Source organism: Capricornis sumatraensis, chromosome 3 (genome assembly GCF_032405125.1).
Source record: "Capricornis sumatraensis isolate serow.1 chromosome 3, serow.2, whole genome shotgun sequence".
In the NCBI taxonomy this organism is placed as follows: domain Eukaryota; kingdom Metazoa; phylum Chordata; class Mammalia; order Artiodactyla; family Bovidae; genus Capricornis; species Capricornis sumatraensis.
Window position 1 is genome coordinate 11,739,826 of NC_091071.1, and position 20,668 is coordinate 11,760,493.

Genomic DNA, 20,668 nt, shown 5'->3' on the forward strand with positions numbered 1-20,668 from the left:
TTTTTTTCCCACACAGGTTGTCTAGTTGTTTTAGTTACTTTAAGTGGGAGAGTGAATTCAATCCCTGTTAGTTTACAATGCCCACTCTAGACTTTCAGCTGAGATGAAATTCTCTTTCAGTTTTCCACTCTCTTGAATGATATTTTTAGAAGCTTTGAAAGTTGAGACTTACCTCAAGTGCCTCTAATCAAGATAACTATGTTATTCCAGCTTTCTTTTTTTTGTTTTTCAATTGGACAGGCAAAAAGATTAAGAAATAAGAATTCCAGTGTGGCTGGAGAATTTGACTCATGGGTAAAGCTCAAAAACCAAATGTGCTTAGCTTTCCCAAATTATGTATCCCCACAGTACATCGCCAGGAGGGAATAATAGTCCACAGGGACTATCACGTTGTCCACATCAAGGAGCAACAGTAACTTGTTTAGATTAGTCACTAAGGAAAAAGTTAAGGGGAATAATTGACTATATAAATATTCATGATGAGTTATTCAGAAGGGAAAGTATTGCTTCTAAACTTAAACAGAATTTTGTAACTGAGGAAGTTGTCAAAAGTCTTGAGATAAACTTACTTAAAGACTTAATACATAGAACGAAACCTCAAATTTTGAAGTGATCATGGGCGTTTGTTACAAACAGACCAGGTTTTAATAGCTAGTTTGCTATTTATTATCCATGTGAACTTGAGCAAAAAACTTGATCTTTCCAAGCCTTGGTTTCTTATGCTGTGAAATGGGGGTCATTTCATCTACCTTGTAAGGTTTCTTTTAAAAATTGCCTGGTACCATGTGTTTGAATTACTTTAACAGTTCTTGGCACATTCACTGTGCTCAAAAATATTTATTCCCTTCTCTTATATCAGATTTATACTTACCATAGGAGCCTTTTCTAAACTTTCTGATTTGAATTCCCTTGTAGCTATCAGTTCCACAACACCTGCTTGTCTCAATCATGACAAACACCATTTTCCTCTCAAATAAAATCCTCCTTATACTCTGTTTTCTCAAACCTGAACTCTTTTATTTCCCTATCTCTATACTGGATCTCAGAGCTATTACCTTCAAATTTGAACTCTTTTTCTTCCTCTTAGTTAACCTGTTTACGTAGTCACTCTATTTCTCAGGAAGCATTTGGCTATGATTATCTTCGCCTTTATATGACTGATGTTCAAATGCCCTTATCATTTCTTACATAGATGATTCCTGTGGCCTCCCAATGATAGAATCTGACCCACCTCTCTTTCCTTTGCCCTGTTAGTCTACAAAGCTTCCACACATGTTGTTGTTTTTTAAAAATATTTATTTACTTATTTTCTTTATTTGGCTGCACCAGATCTTGGTTTTGGCATGCAAAGTCTTAGTCATTCATGTGGGATCTAGTTCCCTAATCAGGGATTGAACTTGAGCCCCCTTCCTTGAGGAAATGGATTCCCGCCACTGAACTGGATAAGCCCCAACAGTTGTTTTTCTGAGAGTCAGAACTCACTATTAAACCGTCTTGTTTAAGATCCTGCGGACGAAGTTCCATGCTCCCGGGGCTATTAGCAGAATCTTCCACTAGGATGTATGAAGCTACCTCTTCATCCTCCCTTTCTTCCTCTACTTCCCTATGGTTTGTACCTTCTACTTGTTTCTTCTGGAGTACTTTTATTTTTTTCCTTCTGTAGCCCAATTTCACTTCTGGCAGACTCTTCCTGCCACCACCCTGTGGAAATAAACTCCTTTAATGCTTTATTCAGATAACTACATGGATGTGACTAATTCATCTCTGAAAGAATTTGGGGTCAGGATTTTAATTGTGAAAAGGCAGACAAATATTTCATACTTTTAAAATATTCCAGATGTTAAAAGAATTGAAACATTTCAAGTTAGGTGAAAGGGGAATTCTCGTAACTATTATGCAATACAATTCTCTAATCTTATTGTTCTGTAGCTCTTTAGTCCATTTAGTACCACAGTTGATGCATTTTTTTCTGCTTCTTCTCCTATCGCAAATCTCCCAGGTTTTGGGGTTTCTGTTGGTTTGTCTATCTCACCTTCCCAGCACCCATCCATCTATGCAAGCATCTGTCCTAGCCTCCTTTCTTCCCACCCAGTACCCAAACCTTTATTGCCAGGTTTACTAGATACTATTAAGGAAGAAGCAGTCACAGTCCACACCATCAATGAACTTCTGTGTATTTAAGTAGAAAATCTAATCCAGACCTGTTACAGACTCTTGGTATTGTTTCTCCTTTCTTTTCTTTTTCTGTTTTTGCCTTATTTTCATTTTCCCTACCATTTTGTTTATGTCTTTTGCATTTCCTGTATCATATTTTTATGTGTTTTCTTGAATATGCCAGTGTTTCAATTGTCCAGGAATATTTATCTAATACCTTCTAAGTGTCAGGTGTAGTTCTGGCCACTTGAGGTTGAATGGGGAACAAGATGAAACCTTTGGCTTCATGAAGCTTCTACTCTATTGAGGGAGGCAAACAGCAAACCTGAGAGCAAACGATAACATTATTTTTGATGTAATACATTTTATGAAGTAGACAAAGCAGTAGTGGGGGGTGGCAGGGTGTTGCCTCTTTGACTGGAGTAATTGAATTAGTCCTTTTTGTTCTGGTGATGTTTAAACTGAAGCCTGAATGACGAAAGGAGGGAAGAACATTTAGGCAAGATAAGTGACAAGATCATGGCCTTGACTCAGGAGTAAGCCTGACATGTTTAAATGTTAGGGGTGGGGGAGGCCTTTGTGGCTAGAGCAGAGGGAATGTATACAGGAACTGATCACATGATATTTTCTAGTTCATAGTAAGGAGGCTATAAACTCTTGGTTTCCTGGGCGACTGTAATGCATGATCACAAACCAGGAAACTTAAAACAATAAATTTATTATTATCTTGTAGTTTTTAAGGCTGGAGGTCCAGCATTAAGTGTTGGCAGGGCCATGATTTCTCTAAAGTCTCAGAAAGGAGTCCTTCCTTTGCTCTACTGGCTTCTGGTTGCTTCTTACAATCCTTGATGATACTTGGCTTATAACCACATCACTTCAATGTATGCCTCTATTCACATGGGCTTTTACTCTATTTGTAGCTCCATACATCTGATTTCCTTATAAGGAGAGCAGTCATTGGATTTAGGTTCCACCTAAATCCAGTATGACCTCAACTCAATTGCACCTGCAAAGTCCCTATTTCCAAACAAGGTCATTTATATCAGTCAGGTTTCTCAAGAGAAGCAGAGCCAATAAAATGTGTAGACTTGAACAGTGGAGGTTCACAAGTTTCAAAATGTGCAGTCAGCAAGCTGGAGACCCAGGAGAGCTGATGGTTAGTTCCAGTCTGAGCCCCAAAGTCTGAGAACCAGAAAGACTGGAAAGCTTGACACCAGAAAAGTCTGTGTGTCAGTCTGTCTGAGCCTGAAAGGGGGAGGAGGAGAAACTGTTTCACTTTGAAGGCTGAGTCAAGGGAATTCCCTCTTAATTTGAGTACAGCCATCCCTTTTGTTCTATTAAACTGATTGGATGAGGCCCACTTACCTTATGCTTTACTTACAGTATGCTTTACTCATCCTGTTGGTTTAAATGTTAGACTCATCCAAAAACACCTTCAGAGTAACACCCAGACTAACATTTGAGCAGATATCTATCTGGTTACCCAGGGGCACAATTAAGTTGATGCATTAAATTAACCCTCACAATCACATTCTTAGGTTCCAAGAAGGCCCTGTAATTTTAGTGGGACACTATTTAGCCTACCATATAAGTTAGTATTTAAAAAGCCTCTCAAAGGTGTTAGAAGGAATGTTATAATTTTTACTTTAAAATGTTTACTTTTCCTTTTATGTGAATAACTGCAGATAAAAATGAGAGCAAGAATGAAATTAGCGGGAAAAGCCAGAAGCCTGCTGAATAGAGATGAGAGCTAGTAACAACTTGAAATGGATTGTAACAGATTGAAAATTGAATTTGGAAGTGACCGTTTCCACCTCTGATGTTTTTTCAAGTTGTGCCCACATTTTTACTTCCACTAGTGGCTCATATCTCTATTTATATATATTTTGCATCTTTGTAAATTATCAGTAATCTTTATCTCCAAGGCACATTTCTTAGGATTAAAATTTTAGGTTCTTTTAATTGTCCTTGTTTTCTAAAACACTACAGAAAACAAATGACCTCATCTTGTGACCTTTGTAAGAAATATACTAGGCCAAGTGATTCTTAGCATGATCCTTCTACTTTTCACTCCCAAGAAGAAAAAGTATAACATGAGGGTGGATAGGCAGGGATTATCACACATGATAATTTGGAAGAATTTTAAAATACTGTATTTAAATTAGCCCTAGGGTCAGAGCTTACATTTTCCTCTGGGATGAAGCACACATCCATCACATGCTTTGGGAACGTAATAGTAGCCATGGCCTCTCTGTGTAGATCTCTAATGAAAGCAGTACATCTATTTTGGATGGATAACTGATTTTTTAAATCCCTTGTTTTAGATAAGATGTTAAAACAGAAATGTTAACTTCATGGGTTTAATGAGTAGCTTCAATAAGAGCTTAGTGACAGAGATGGAAAGAAAGTCAGGTGGGGGGCAATGAGAGGAGTAGAATGAGCATGCATTTAATGAATATCTACTGGCAGACTTGAATGTCAGCAGCAGCATTCTCCTTCCTGGAAACTGTCTTTCAACTATGCATCCCATTACTATTCCTGCAGCCCATGTAGCTTGGAGATTGAGGTAGAGTGTGTTTGTAAGAAAGCTCTTCTTTACAATTTAATGAATTTGAGATAGGTAATTTGCAGAGATTGCTGGAGCAGTGGTCAAATCTGGGAAAAAACAAACAAACAAACAAAAAAACAAATGAAAAGACCATGTTAAACAGGAGATAGCTTATAATGAGCCTGGAAATCACATATCTGATAGCCAACTGTCTGGAATTTCTTCATATTCTTGTCTTCTCGTGGAAACCACTAAATACTTTCTTACTCTGTTTTCTCCATCTCTCTATACCTCTCATTTCTACCTAATACAGAGTAAATATGAATGAATTGGCAACTCTATCACTTAAAGAAATAAGAATTTCTTAAAGAAATGTCTTTTTCATTATTCAACAAACATATTTGCCTAAACATGTGTATATGATATGACTTCAAATGCTTTTAAATTCAAGCATGCTTTTATTTATTGCATTAAAAAAAACTTAGTTTTTCAAGCCTCATTTTGACTTACACCCTTTTTTAGATTCTGTAGCCACTTTTGCTATATAGTTTGGACAATGTATGCAGTCTCTGTCCAAGCAACCAAAATGGAAGCCCCTTCCTCTCATTATAAATTGGGGAAGCACAGAAAGTTAAAATTCAACTTGATTTCATCAAATGGTTCAGCGGTCAGGACATCACCACCTATCTGCTTTCCTGAGCCCTTCCTTCATGGTGTCTGTCTCCTGAATATGAGAAAACAATAATAATCCCTAGATGCACATTTGTAAACAAATAGCTATAGAAACATAAAACATTTCTAACAGTAAAAAAGCTATTTTTAAATACTTATTTCATTCTTATAGCATAATCTGGGACTTTCCTGGTGGCTCAGGTGGTAAAGAATCTGCCTGCAATCCCTGGGTTGGGAAGACCCCCTGGAGAAGGGAATGGCAACCCACTCTTGCCTGGAAAATCCCATGGACAGAGGAATCTGGTGGGACCTCATTCCTTGGGGTCACAAAGAGTTGGACACAACTGAGCTACTAACACAACTGCTGCTGCTGCTAAGTCGCTTCAGTCGTGTCTGACTCTGTGCGACCCCATAGACGGCAGCCCACCAGGCTCCCCCGTCCCTGGGATTCTCCAAGCAAGAACACTGGTGTGGGTTGCCATTTCCTTCTCCAGTGCGTGAAAGTGAAGTCGCTCAGTCGTGTCTGACTCATAGCGACCCCATGGACTGTAGCCTACCAGGCTCCGCCACCCATGGGATTTTCCAGGCAAGAGTACTGGAGTGGGGTGCCATTGCCTACTAACATAACAATGTAGCATAATCTATTGTTGCCCATGGTTTCAGTTGTTCATGGAATTTGTGACTTGGAAAAATGTTAAAACTATCAATTATTTTCAGGTTTTAAATATATACTTAGATTTAAGTATAAATGACAGAGACTTTTCTGGACTTTTGGTTAGCAAGGCCTGAGGCATGTGGTATGTGACCTGAGCTGTCATTGAAACCCTGACTCTGCCCTGTTGCTGGTCTCAGAACTTCTGGTATACCTCTGTCTGATGGTGAGGACCAGGAATAGCATCCCACTGAACACAGGGCCTTAGTAGATTCTTGGGCTTATAGAACTGGACCAAGGAGAAATCACTTTATTTCAGAAATGTTTCTGTTCAAGTTTTCCAGCAATGATTGAAGGGAGCTGGCAATCAGCCAAGAAAAATATAGTGGAGAAAGGAGTTAGAGGGGAGGAAATGTCAACGCCATGGACATTTGGCAAAGTAGCTTAGAAGAGTTTTTGTATGAACTTTTCTGCTAGGTCCAGAAATTATAGCTGAATGCCACACACACACACAAAAATTGTGAGTCCAAATGTGGGTAACCTCTGACTCTCTGGTTCTATATGCTTTCTAGCAAATGTTGAAACTCCAGTGGACCTTTAATGTACATGAGGATCTTGTGTCTGTTCCTTCATGTGTCTATCTGTGCTTGTGCGTGCGTGCATGCATGTGTATGTGACGGGGGTGTTGTAAGGCAGGGTTCTTAAATGCTTTGTTGCATTATGTTAATTCCTCGGCAGTGCAATCAAATTCATGTCGTAATTAAAGCTGTCAGTTGGAAGGCAAGCCAATCGCCACAAAAACACAGCATAACAAATGAAGTGAAATGATTCTGTGTGTAGCTATACAATGCTTCGCCAGGCATGAAATTAAATAAGTAATTTGATGTTGACATCAGAAATTGAAATGATACCCACTGTTCCCTCATTCAGTCAGACCTGCATAAACAATAGCCAGAACAAATATGCACAACAAAGCTCTCTTCTCCACCCAGCTCCCTGAGTAATGTACAATATATATGCAAAATGAGTATAACAGAGCTTCCCGGGACCTGAAGGATGTCATTTTCTTGGTATACAATAAGATGATATGTATGTGGGGGTGGGGAGGTGGGCTTGAAGGGGTCCTTCCGCTTCTGGGATAAAATACATTTGCAGAAAGGGGGGAAAAACACTGAAATAAACAAATCTGACACTCTCTCTGAGTAATTCATTCTAAAATGAGTTTGCCTCCCAGGGGCACGACTCCAGGCTGGTGGAGATCTAACTTGGCTTTTGCCTTGCTGTGTTCCGTGGTGGGTGGGGGTGGTGGGTGCTGGAAACAGGTGATGCCATCACATGGCTAATCATTGCTCTGAGGAGCCGTCTCCATGACTACTGTTGCTCTCCCTATGTACCGTTTATAGGATCACAAATGCAGCAAGGTTTTTGAAAATCCAGTGTCCAGGATCACATATCTAGTTTCTTTATTCCCCCAAGCCTATCTGGAACACTGAGGGCAAGAAAGTTTTGCTCCAGGTGCTGCATTTAGGAATGCCCTGGAGCATCATGTCCTCGTTTGATGCAGATGCTCTTTGGACTTACAGCACCGTTATTTCCTTTTCAAACTGGTATAAAATCAAGAATCATATCTATATTTGGAGATATGATTTTTGGAGGTGTTAATTTCACTTGAGTCCCCTCCCCATACAGTCTGAGTATTCATCGATTTATCTATATATTAATTCAACTAATACTTACTAAATGCCTCCTATGTGCAAGGCATTGAGCTAAGTGCTAGGGAAACCAGGATGAGTCAAGCAGATGGTACCTGCTACCTGTGGTTTGCAGAGCAGGGACAAGGCATTTAGGTAGAACAGTTAGAGGTTACCCAAGTAACTGTTGCATCACCATGGTAGTCCATTCCCTGTAGGTGGAAGGTGTAACAGCCGGTCCAAGCCTGGCAGGGAGAGGCCTCGCTGGTACAAGGATTCCTCGCTGAGACCTGAGGACTGTCTCAGTGTTAGTGTTCTTTTTGTTTCAAGCTTCTCTGGGGCCTCTCTCGTTCATAAAGAGGACACTGCAAATTAAAGAATTTGTAATGAGAGGTTTTAGGGGGAAAAAACAACACAAACGGACAAGTTTAAAATTCAGTCCAAGTTCTTTTTTGGGTCTCGTTCCCCTATGAAGTGATGTCCCAGGTACATTTCAGCATCACTGTTTTTTAATTCCTTATGTGTGAGAACTGTGGAAGCCTAAACTGATAACTTTCGTGACTAAAACCTTTAGAAGAATGGTGCTTTTCATTACTTCCCTTTACCCACACATTCTTTGCATTTTAGTCTACTAATTATGTTTACAAAATGTCTCAGTTTTGAAAAGCGCTCTGTGTGTACTAACTGGTGCCTTGAGGGAATAAGCTGGCAAGTAGGTCACACACTGGAAAAGTCATCCAAACCCACTGGGCTTTTTATTTTCAAGTCAGTCTGGGCTCTTTCCTCTTGCTGCCCCTTTGCGGCCACAAAACTGAGTAGCTTGAGACCAGGGCATTGAATGTCAGCAAGTCAGGGAGGCAGGCTGATGCGTGTCTGTTTAGTCTCAGTGCAGGGCGAAATGCCATCATTAATTCATTACCCAGCTGCCTGTCAAATAAATTGGCAATTACGTCCACCGCAGAAGCTTGGAATTCAGTAAATAGCACGTTAGCATCTCTGAGTTGTTGAGAGATGTAAAGGGGAAAATTAAGCAACACGGTGTTTGTATCAGTAGCAGATGACAAGGGGCTGCGTACACAGGCAATGTGGTGTCGTGATGAAAAGCCTGCGAAGAACTGGTAATGAGCTGTGTGGATTGGAACGTGTTAAAAACCATTGCTGATTTTCCACTTTGTTTTTATGCTTTCTTGCAGAGTTCAGCTCCTTCCAGCTTGGGAACAGGCTACTTCGTAAGTTTTATCTCAACTTCCACATGTGTGCCTTGCGCTGGCATTCATTTTCTTGTGTAATATATACTCATTAGGATGTGAAAAAAAAAGTCCAAGAAATTCCCTCTCAGTCCTGAAGAGCAGACTGATGTCCATCTTTTAACTAAGAGTTGTTTTATTTTTAAAATATATCGCCAGCTGGGCACTAGGGTTCACAAGTCTGGTTCCTAGCACCCAGGACGTTTGCCCCTCACCTGGCAGAGTAAGGAGATACAGGGAATCCTGCTTGGCCTGTGCCACCTTTCCTGAAAAATTGGTTTTTTAGTGAGAAGTGTCAAGTGGAAATGGTCAAGTGGAAGATGGAATTCAATTTATGCAATGAGGTATACATGTTCTTTAAGATCCCTTGAAGAACTGCCCCACTTATACAAGGAATTGCCATATTTTAATTTTTTTGAGAGGTGGCTGTATGCTTTCTCTCACAGTCTGAGTAGGTGGCCTTTAGATTTTTTTTCCACCAGTCATCAAACTCCTCATTTTATTGACTATAGATGTATTATTTTATTTTAAGACCTTATTCTCTGTCCTTTGGGAAGTGTGTGGATGGTGATACACCTCAGGGCTTATCCCAGTATTTCTCATTCATGAAGAAATTGTCACTTCCATGCCTTTTATCTATAGCTAAATTATCCTTCTTGGATTCAGTAATGCTTTTCAAAATACAAATAAATAAGAATTACACATAAACGTTATTTACACAGTGGGATAACATGCCCATGTAGACATTTGTTGTGATATTTAAAGGAATTTGAAGGAATCTTATTTATGTTCTGAGTGATGAACACAGATACTCTATTATCTGCTCAGCATTTTCAGGGAAAATAATGAAATCATGCAAATAAAGTGGAAAATGATTACTGATTCTATTGTGTTGCCTTTAAATTTCTCCCCCCTAAAATGCTAATCACTTTGGCTTTTTTATGCCCACACATTTCTCTTCTTATATTTACATTAAATCCATGAAAACAAGCATCATTTCATTGAATAATAAGTCTTTTCCAAGCTTACATGAAGTGGCGTTTATTAAATGGTGATTTTTTTTTTTTTTTTTGGTCTTAGCCTATGATACAAAGAGGAAGGGTTGATGATTTCTTGTTACCTGCTTCATAGTGTCAGCACACTTATCCTTACTCCTTATTGTGGTTGAATATTCATGCTTATAGAAACAAGCAGTATGCTGAAACAAGATCCTGCTTCAGCAGCCGAAATAACAGAAGTAGTCCCATCTGCCATCTCTTCACACCAGGCTGGATGTGGGTTGAGATGCTGGAAGTAAAATCTGGAGCCTGCCAATGTTTATTCTCTATCCAAAAGCTAAATCCCCCCTCTTTACTTTCTTCAGCAGGAGGAGGCCAATGCCACTGACTCAGCCTCTGATTACTTCCAGACTGAGCATTCAAATATATATATATGATTGTCAGTAAGAGCACTCTGAAAGAAGAAAGTCACCTCTAAAAGTACTGAGAATTTTATTATGCTTTTGGTCACTTACTTTTCTAATTCCAGGAATGTTTAATTCTGTAATACAGGTTCTTATGAATCAAGAGTCTTTTGCAATTATAAATCTCAAATAATTTTTACACGTACACAGAGCTGGATGAGTATAAAAGGTTTTTTTTAGTTTGGAAAAAATTATTCTTAATATTACTTTGCTTATATATAAAAATCTGTAGTATTATTAGCTTACATGGAGGAGATACATACCAGATGTAAGTTCAGCTCTCAACTATGACAAAAATGTTCTACATAGAATGTGTTTCCAATAATGGGATTATTATGTTATGAAAGTACAAAATCCATTGTTGTTATTGCCAAGACCTCATCAAAAAGCATCTTCTGTTTCAGTTTCTATCTCAGCAATATCCCATGTAATATCTATTTTCAGGTATTGGTGAATTTCACCCTTCTAAGTGGTGATTTCATGCCAATGTATTCTTTGCACTGTTCTTTATAATGTATGATGTCATAATGACCTTTACCTAAGTCTATAGTGAAGGCTCAGCATCAGGTAAGTGGAATGGTGATATTTCGACTTTATCCTTAATCCTCTTCAGCATCATTTTGAAGTGTGGGCAGAAGCAGATTACCTGCACAGTCAATGAGCTATTAATGCAATTGAACCATAGTGTGAATCCTAGTATAAGAAAACTGAAGGCACTCACCTCTTCAGTTTAACAACCCGAAACTGTTTTCTTAAATACTCCCCCCTTGCCACAACATTACTCTAACTTCAGAATCTTCTTTGATGTAGACTGTATGCTCCTGTAGAACTTTTAGTGAACTAGGGTAGAATGCTGATCATTGTGGATGCTAATAAAAGAGATGCCCACATAACTGTATGCACTTGCAGGTATATATGTACACATGTGTGTGTGTGTGTGTGTGTATGTACCTTACCCACAGCCAGTATGTTTTACTTTCTTTCAGGTCTTTTCATTAATCAGTAGTAGTAACTTAAAGGCTTTGAAGAATAGACTTTTGTTTTTGATGAAATTGTATTTGTTTATACCTCCTTGGTTTTGTGTTTCATAGATGTCTGCTTAGGTCTGTCACTTTTCCAATCCATTTATAAGCTGAAGATTCGAGAAATGAGAACAGCAGCTAAAATCAGTATTTACATAAGCATATTGCAAAGAATTCTTAAAGCAGACAAAATAGAGAAGAATTGGAACAAACTTTTCACATTTTTGGGAGCTTATGAATAATGTGGGTGTTATATACACAGAGAGACACACATATATATTCATTACATACTCATGCTCAGCTCATATTCTAAATATAAATGGAAGTATATACTAGTTGGAATCTATTTGCTTTTTTATTTTTTTGGCAAGAGTACCAAAACTTGTTGGAGCGTGTAGGATTTTCTTTAAAAAAACACACATTAATGCAATGAACACATTTTTCCTTTCAATTTAAATGTTTTGGCCTATATTTTCTTCTTTTGAAGAAAGAAAGTATTTGAAGTTTTATTATGCATAACATATAATTAAGAACTTAGAGACAGTATGATATAAAGAGTACTTGTATGACCTTGGATGAATTCTTTCTTGTCTCTGAGTCTGTTTCCTCATCTTTACCTACCTAGGAGAGTTGTGAATATTAAATGAGGTAAGATATTTAATGCACGCAAAGCAGCTCTCAATAATAGGAAATAATACATGTTTTCTGTGATCCCCACTGTATAGTGTGATGGAGTAAATGTGGCCTCATTAAGTGGTTAAGTGTTGTGATGGAGAAGTACCACTGGAAATTCACAATAAAAAGTAAACATTGTAATTTGTAACTGTAGGATAGGAACATTTTGTTCTCATTGTATACTTTCTTGGGAGGCTAGGGTTTTGTGTTTGGTCAGCTGTATACCAGTTTGCTCCATATGCAAACATGAAACAAATACGGAATTCCTTCCCTGTCATTCTCTTTGATCATGATGAGGTCAGAATGAACTATTCTGTAGGCCGTCCACATAGTATGGCTGTTTTAATTTGTCTGTTAAAGTTATTTGTTGATTTTTTTTCCCCTCAGACCTGAGGCATTTAAAGACTGCTGATAGCTCTTTGGGTTGGGCTGAGAGTAGGAAGGAGATGGCTTATAAGGAGACTGGAACTTGGCTTAGTGGACTGTTATATTAAAAACTAGAAAGATGTCACACCAAGATTTTATGACTGTGACACTTCTTTTACTTGGGATAGAAGTCTCAGGAAAGAAGAGATTCTTTTTTAGGAACATAATGAGTTTGGAAGTTAGAGTACAAAGTCAGAAATTTAAGTATCTTCAATGATAGTTTAAAAGAGGTGGCCAAAATAACAGGAAAATCAAAACATTGCCACCCAAATTTAAATTTACATTAAACCAGTAATTCCCTGTAGTAACTTCAGTATGTCCTGAAAAGTCAGCTGTGGCCTTATCACAAAATGTCTTTGAGATGTGACTGTTCGTGTATTCAATAATATCCCTAAGTGACCCCTAATAGTTACCCAGTAATTCACCTAAGTACGTTTGAAATAGCCTCAGAGATTCTCTGTATCCAAAGAGAGTACAAGGTCACTAAAGTGGTTAATTATGGGATATGTAATATAAAAATTTAATGAATATATTATTCTGATTATAATAATAAAACAAAAGCCTTGGAACCTATCAGTCACCTTAAAATCTAGGACATTGCTAATGATTTTGGAGCTGTATGTGTACTATGCAGAAACACTGAGCAAATCAAATCATTTGTCCTTCGGAATGGTAAATTTGCCACTGTTTTGAGCTGTAACCTTTAAAATATTACCGTGAGCTATATTTGCCTCCTAGAAAGTAACAAAACTAGAATCTACACTTAAGTATTGTGTTTTGTTAAGATTGGGAACCACAGAATTATTTATACTGGAGGGTTGCTTTATAGCTGTACTCTGACAGATTTGTCAACATAGTCACCAATAAACTCTAATTTCAAGGGACTTAGACTAAAATTGTAATTCTATTTTCTATTTCCCACTCTTACCTTTTAAAAATGTTTTTGATTGGTTTTTAACACTCTGATTTTCAGAATGGGGTCTGTGAGCCATGAGCGGCATACTCTGATTAAGTGAACATTGCAGTTTAAATTTGGGTGAGCAGACATTTCATCATTTGTAGAATCTGTGCAGTGAGATGACTCTTCTTGCTCACCCTTTGGAAATTGCCTTCTGTCTCCACACCAGTTTTACCTTCCTTGTGAAGTACAAGGTAATCAAGAAATTTGGTGAATAAAATAAACAGAAAGGATGAGTTGGTGTCTCCAGTTGCCACCAATCCCATCATATTCTCATTTTCTGAACTTTTCTGTGAAGGAATAGACTAAGTATTTTTAAACATCTACAGGAATCTTTGTAGTTGGCTGTTGGAAACTAATTACGGAGGTAGAATGAAAACCCGGGTGCTCCTCCTCGATGTGGGGATGAGTCCTCAGCCTGGCCTCCCTGTCTTCTCACCTCCCTTCTCTGTCCCCTCAGATTTGAAGAAAGTAAATCATTTAAAAAAATATGATTTGAGAAAAGAAAATGATTTGAGGGGAAAAAAGATTTTACCAGCCACTGGACTAGATAATTGGTAAAGGGCCTTCGGTTCTCTATTTTCCAAGATCTGTAATTCTGTCTGCCCCACATTTAAATGTCTGCCCCAGGGATCAGCCCTTCCGATCGGCTTTGCTGCCTTTCTCTGCTGTCCTCTGAGACACAGGAGTGCAAGGTCATAGTCCCCTTACTGCTTAATGAATACTGCTCTTCAGTTGAGTGACCAAGTTTGCCTTTCTTTGAAATTAACAATTGTGAACGGTATTTTTGTATTTGCATTCTTTAGTTACATAAACTCATAGAAATAGGCTATAAGCTTATGCTGTCCCACAGCTAGTATATCCCTATTTGGTCATAGAGATGATACAGTATAAAGCTTTTAGCAAAGTAAGCAAAGTGCATTGATAGTCCCAGAGGGGACATACAGGTCACTGTCATGGAATTCAGAAAGTAGTATTCTTTATTTTTTTTAAATCTGTTTCCCAGCATTGGCTTTAAGGGAGATTGTCTTATCCTTGTTGGGGATTTCCAAATTACAGAAATGTTGAATGAGTTGGTATGAGCAATATAAACTTAAACCATGGGCAATGTGAAACCCCAAGGTTTAACTCTGACTACCCACACAACCTTTATTTTGATAGATTTAACTGGCCTGGAGTTTTATGGACTATCAATCAGAAGAATCTTTCAGATCAAAGATTCATTCTTTTGCTTAACTGCTTTAAAAAATATTTTTCCTGATATTGTAAATGAAATGCTTCCCAAGCCATTGCATAAGGAAGTTAGAGCTTGGTGAAATACCAAGAGTACCATTTGAAAAGAGGTTAAAAAACACAACTGGGGCTTGTTAAAAAGGAAAAGTGCTATTTTAACTCCAAGTGTCACATTTTCCTATAGTCAGCTCTAGCAGTAAACAAGAGTTATTGGAGGCTTAGATGGTTTGAGACACTTCACTTATCTCCTAGTACTTGACTTCAGAAGCCAAACATTTAAAATGCATTTTGCTCGTACAAAAATGTTTATCCATTTAAAACACAATGTCGTTTTAACAAAAGCGCCTTAGTGACAAGCTGTTTAGATACAGCACAGTTAATAAACTGTCAGGTCCAATACATGTATACTTGAAAAGACCAACATAGTTACCCAAAGATTGGCATTATAAATCACTGTTAACAAACCTAATTTGCTTACTAGGCTAATGAATGATCTCCAATCTTCTTGTTGTAATTGGCTTCACTAACAGTCACGTTAAAAGGACCTGCCTTATACTACATATAGTATACGTGATGTCTTTTCTTTCATATTTTCCATATTTGGTTTATAGGGTGCAAACAAAACAAACAGAAAAGACTTTCAGTCTCTCTTGACCACTCCCTGGTAATAAATTCAGATTGTAGCTTGGAGTGGAAACCTTGCCAAAGGTGATGACTGTCTATTAGGGGCTTATAAACTGTAATGTACTCTTATATTTGCAGTGGAGTGGTGAAGCCAGATAATTGCAGTGTTTCCTGTCTAAATGCGCTGTGTGTAGTGGCCTCTGATTTTAAGGAGCCATTAAAAATGCAGCAAGGCATAACAGCTGTGGTTCCCAGTGTACTTCTAATATTTCATATGTTCATTGCATCTCATAAAATCTTGCCCAGACCAACAAATGACTGTAAGTACCACTGAAATGCTCCAGAAGGAAATTGGGGAGAATCTGAATGATTACAGAGACCAAGAAAGAACTCACTCAAGCCCACGGTGGGCCCCATTTCTCAAATAAGTCCCCAAAGTTCTCCATTTCCATTTTAGTCTCCATGGAAAACATTCACATTTTATCTCTTGTAAGAGGCTGCTATAAGTAACCTACTTTTGTGGGAAATAGTCCTGACTTTGCAGAGGGAAGGTAGGGCTGTATCCTGTGCAGAGAGAATCATAGTAAGTTAGCATCTCAATCCTAAACCCAAATGAGGCAAGAAATTTGGTTCCTTTGGAATTTATTTAAAGTATATTTAAAAAATGTCTTGGTAACAGTACTAACTCAGTGATATGATAACCTGACTTCTCTGAACAAAAGAAATGTTAATACATTCTGAGAGGCAAAGAAAACTAGAGAATTCAGTGTTCTTTTAATCAGATATTAAACATCATGTCCAAATGAAAGCTTTAAGGTGTGTTTATACAGAGGCACAATATAGTTACAAGATATTTGCATCTATTTGTTGCTAAATTACCAACTTTCAATTTGTTAATTAAAATAGACCTATTATTTTTATTTTATGTAGTCTGAGGGTCGCAAAATCTCTGGGTAAGAAGAGACTTCACAGACCACCCTGTGATATCAGACAGTATTTGTCTTTGTTTGATTTACCTCACTTAGCATAATCCCTTCAGTGTATATCCAGGCTGTCATGAATTGCAGAATTTCCTTCTTTCTCATATCTGAATAATAACATATATATTGAACATATATAAGAACATATATATATATATATATGTTATTATTCAGACATCGTATCTTTATCCATTTATCCATTGACAGATACTTAGGTTGTTTCTGTATCTTGGCTGTTGTCAATAATGCTGCACTGAATGTGAGTGTGCAGTTAGTAAGTTTGCTAAATCATAGGGTTGTTTAATTTTTAATTTTGTGGTGAACTCCTTTTCTGTTTTTCGTTATTGCCATACCAGTTTACATTTCCACTAACACCATATAAGGGTCCCTTTTCTCCGCATCCTTGCCATTGTTTTTTTAGCTTGTCTTTTTTGATAAAAGCCATCTGAACATCTGTGAAGTGATACCTTGTTGTTTTGGTTTGCATTCCTCTGATGATTAATAATGTTGAGGCTCTATTCATCTACCTGTTGTCTGTCTGTCTTTGGAAAAAAGGTCTGTTTAGGTCCTTTGCCTGTTTTTAATTAGTTTATAAGGTACCACCTACATGTTCAATCTTAAAAAGCTGAACTTGTGAAAACTGAGAGGAGCATGGTGGTTACCAGGGACTGTCACTGGTAGGCAAAGAAGAGCCCTTTGCTTCTTTGTCAGAGATTATTTGACTACATTTATGTGTGTCTATTTTCGTCTCTCAGTTCTGTTGCATTAATCTGTCTGGATTTGTTTGTTTGTGGGGGAGGTGGTTGGCCAATATCACAGTGTCTTGATTACTATAAACAAGTAATATTACTTGATACTTATAATTAAGTCTTGAAGTTGTGTTTTGTCAGTTCTTCAACTTTGTTTTTCTTCTTCAACATTTAAGTGGAAATTCTGGGTCTTTTGCCTCCCCATATAAACTTTAAAATCAGTTTGTCAATGTCCAGACAATGTCTTGCTGGTGTTTTGCTTGGAACTGCATTGAATCTATAGATGAAGTTGGGAAGAAGTGATATCTTGACAATATTGAATTTTCTTGTTCATGAACATGGAACATCTCTGGGCTTTTATTTAGTTTTTCTTTGATGTCGTTCATCAGAGTTTTACAGTAGTCTTCCTGATGTAAATCTTGTGTGTACTTTGTTATATTAATACCTAAATGTTTTACTTTGGGGGGTGCTCATGTAAGTGATAGTGTGTTTTAAAATTTAAACTCCACTTGCTAATTGCTGGCCTATAGGAATGTAATTGAACTTTGTAATATTAAGTTTGTTTCCTGAAACCTTACTCTTTACACTTAATATTTCTAAAGAGAGCATTTAATATTTCCTTTGGACTTTTTACACAGGTGATTATTTCATGTGTGAATAAAGACATTTTTATTTCTTCCTTCCCAAACTATTTACTTTTTCTTTTCTTTTCTGGTCTTTTTGAATTAACTAGGACATCTAGTTTGATGTTGAAAAGGAGTAATGAGAGGAAACATTCTTGCCTTGTTCCTGGTTTTACAGAAAAGCATTGAGATTCTTGCCAGTATGTATGATGTTTGCTGTAGATTTTTTGTAGATATACTTTATCAAGGATAGGAAGTTTCCTTTTATTCCCAGTGTGCTGACAGTTTTTTATCATTAATGTGTATTGATTTTGTCAAATGCTTGTTTTTTTTGGTTTATTGATATGATCACCTGATTTGTCTCCTTCAGTCTGCTGATGTGATAGATTACATTAATTAGTATTCAAATATTTTTCTTGCTTTTCTGGCATACATCCTACTCATTTGTGATGTGTATTTCTTTTTATACATTGTTGGTTATGATTTGATAATATTTTATTGAGGATGTTTGCATGTATGTTCATGAAATATATTGATCTGTAGTTTTTTTCTTATGTCTTTGTCCAGTTTTGATATTAAAGTAATGCTGGCCTCATAGAATGAGTTATAAACTGTTCTTTCTTCTTTTACCTTCTGAAAGAGATTGTAGAGAATTGGTATAATTTCATACTTCAGTGTTTGATAGAATTCACCAGTAAACCCATCTGGTTCTGGTGCTTTCAGTTTGAAGATAATTATTGATTCAAGTTATTTAATCAGGCTTATTCAGATTACTTATTTCTTCTTGAGTTATGACAGAAGTGTCTTTCAAGGAATTGGTCCATTTCATCCAAGTCAAATTATTTGTGGCATAGAGTTCTTCATTATATTCATTATTATTTGCTTAATGTCCATAGGATCTGTAGTGATGTCTCCAGTTTCATCCCAATGTTAATAAATTATGTCTCCTTTCTTTTTTCTTAGTTCGTCTGGATAGAGGCTTATTGATTTTTTTTGACCTTTTTGGAGAACCAGCTTTTGGCTTTATTGATCTTCTCTATTGAGTTTCTGTCTTTAACTTCATTGATTTCTCCTCTAATTTGTATTAATTTTTCTTTCATCTGCTTAGGATTTAGTTTGCTCTGATTTATCTAGTTTCCTTATGTGGAAGCATTGATTATTGATTTTAAAACAGTCTTCTGATATATGGATTCATTGGTATAAAGTTTCTTTAGGACTGCTTTCACTGCATTCCACAAATTTGGATTTGTATTTTTATTTTCACTTAGTTGAAAATATTTATTTTGAGATTTCTCCTTTGACCCATGTGTTTTTTTTAAAAGTGTGGTATTTCCTGGGAAGGTTTTTGCTTTTCAAAAGTATCAGTTTCAACACCTTCGCCTCAGCTAACCTAGAAACATTTGATTCATAGTAAATTTCTCATGAGATTTTTGAGGAGTCATCCCAACACATGTTCGTAGACTTTAGTTGTACATATGTATAATGTAATTTGAGAGACCTTTGCAGTTGTTGTTACCACCTGATTTAATTATAAACACATTTGTTTTAACACATTTATGTCTGTATCTTTTCTTTTCTTGCTATAATATCACTTGTCCAAGAGTCATTTAAATATCTATTGAAATCTGACCTTTAACTGTACTTGGTATTTTTTCTGCCACATAGTTTCTTTGTCATACTTATTTGAAGACTCTCAAGTTTTGGGTAGGATGTTTCTATGTTTGTAGAGGGCAAGAAGAAGATTGCATGAGTTCTTGCTAGAATTACTTTTAGGGGTCCAGGTACTCCTCTGTTTGAGAAGATTATCCAGTGAGTTTCATGTATCATACGTTTGTGGCTGCTTAGTCACTACATTGTGTTCACCTCTTTTGTGACCCTGTGGAGTGTAGCCTGCCTTGTTCTCTCCTCTGCCTATGGGATTTCTTGGGCAAGAATACTGGAGTGGGTTTCCTTTTCCATGGGACCTTCCTGACCTAGGATCAAACCCTCGTCTCCTGCCTGGGTAGGAGAATTCTTTACCACTGAGCCACCTAGGAAGCCCTATTATATGTTACATTTTCATGAATAGAATCTGTATTTCTAACTCTGTCAGTTTGTATGTACAGAGGATTTCTTTAGGCAACAGATAGCTCTAATGTTTTTACTCCTGATTTCAGTCATTAGGCTAATTTTATTACATTTTAACTCCTCTTCCCATCATTCAGCAATAGTTTTACTCTTGGTTCATTTACTCTTTTGAAGTAATAGAATTATTTACATATTTTTCCTTTTCTCCTATTTTCTGCTCTCCAACCTGCCCCCACCCCCCATTTCATCCTAGAAGATGATAAAACTGCAAAACGTGAGCCTGAATAATAAAGGATTGCTTCGCTGATTGCTAAACATTTATTATAGTGCTTTTCAGCTCATTCCAGGTCACTGTACTGCCAATTAGTTTGATTACAAGCATTTAAGCTGTCACATACAAAGCTTTCTGCTTCTTAGGGTTTCAGCTTCAAATCTTGAAAAATGAGTGCTCTGTACTTCTCTGTGGACACAGCTCTCTTCTTACATTTTGGAAGACACCTTTGCATCTGATAAAGATCACTCACAGTTTCAGAGCATGAAATGATCTGATATGCAGTTTAGGATCAGTGATTCCATTTTATTTAAAAATTTAAGACTTTGCATGTGAGCATATATGTGAGTAAGTGACTATCAAAACCACCTCTTTATTTTCATTTTTGGATATAGTCCACATTTGCAAATCATTAAAACTTGGACTCTAAACATTCCAAATGTGACTGATATTTTGTCTGAGAGAGTCAAGGAATTTCAGAGAATTTAAACAAAAATTTCTAATGTAACACCTTTAACACAAGGAAAGAGTTGAAGAGTATTTGTAGATAGAAAATAGAATGAGAGTATTAAAGTTTTTGTATAGTTGATTAGTTTGCTAAGAGATGATTTTCA

At 37.0% G+C, this 20,668-nt stretch overlaps 1 protein-coding gene across 2 annotated transcripts in view; it reads left to right on the top strand.

The window, feature by feature from the left end:
• Positions 1–20,668, top strand: part of AUTS2 (activator of transcription and developmental regulator AUTS2) — a 1,210,906-nt gene that overhangs the window by 532,818 nt on the left and 657,420 nt on the right. For both annotated transcript variants that reach the window (XM_068968276.1, XM_068968277.1), the window contains exon 4: positions 8,911–8,946. In XM_068968276.1, coding sequence (XP_068824377.1) covers positions 8,911–8,946 — 36 coding nt within the window. The remainder of the gene's footprint in view (positions 1–8,910; positions 8,947–20,668) is intronic.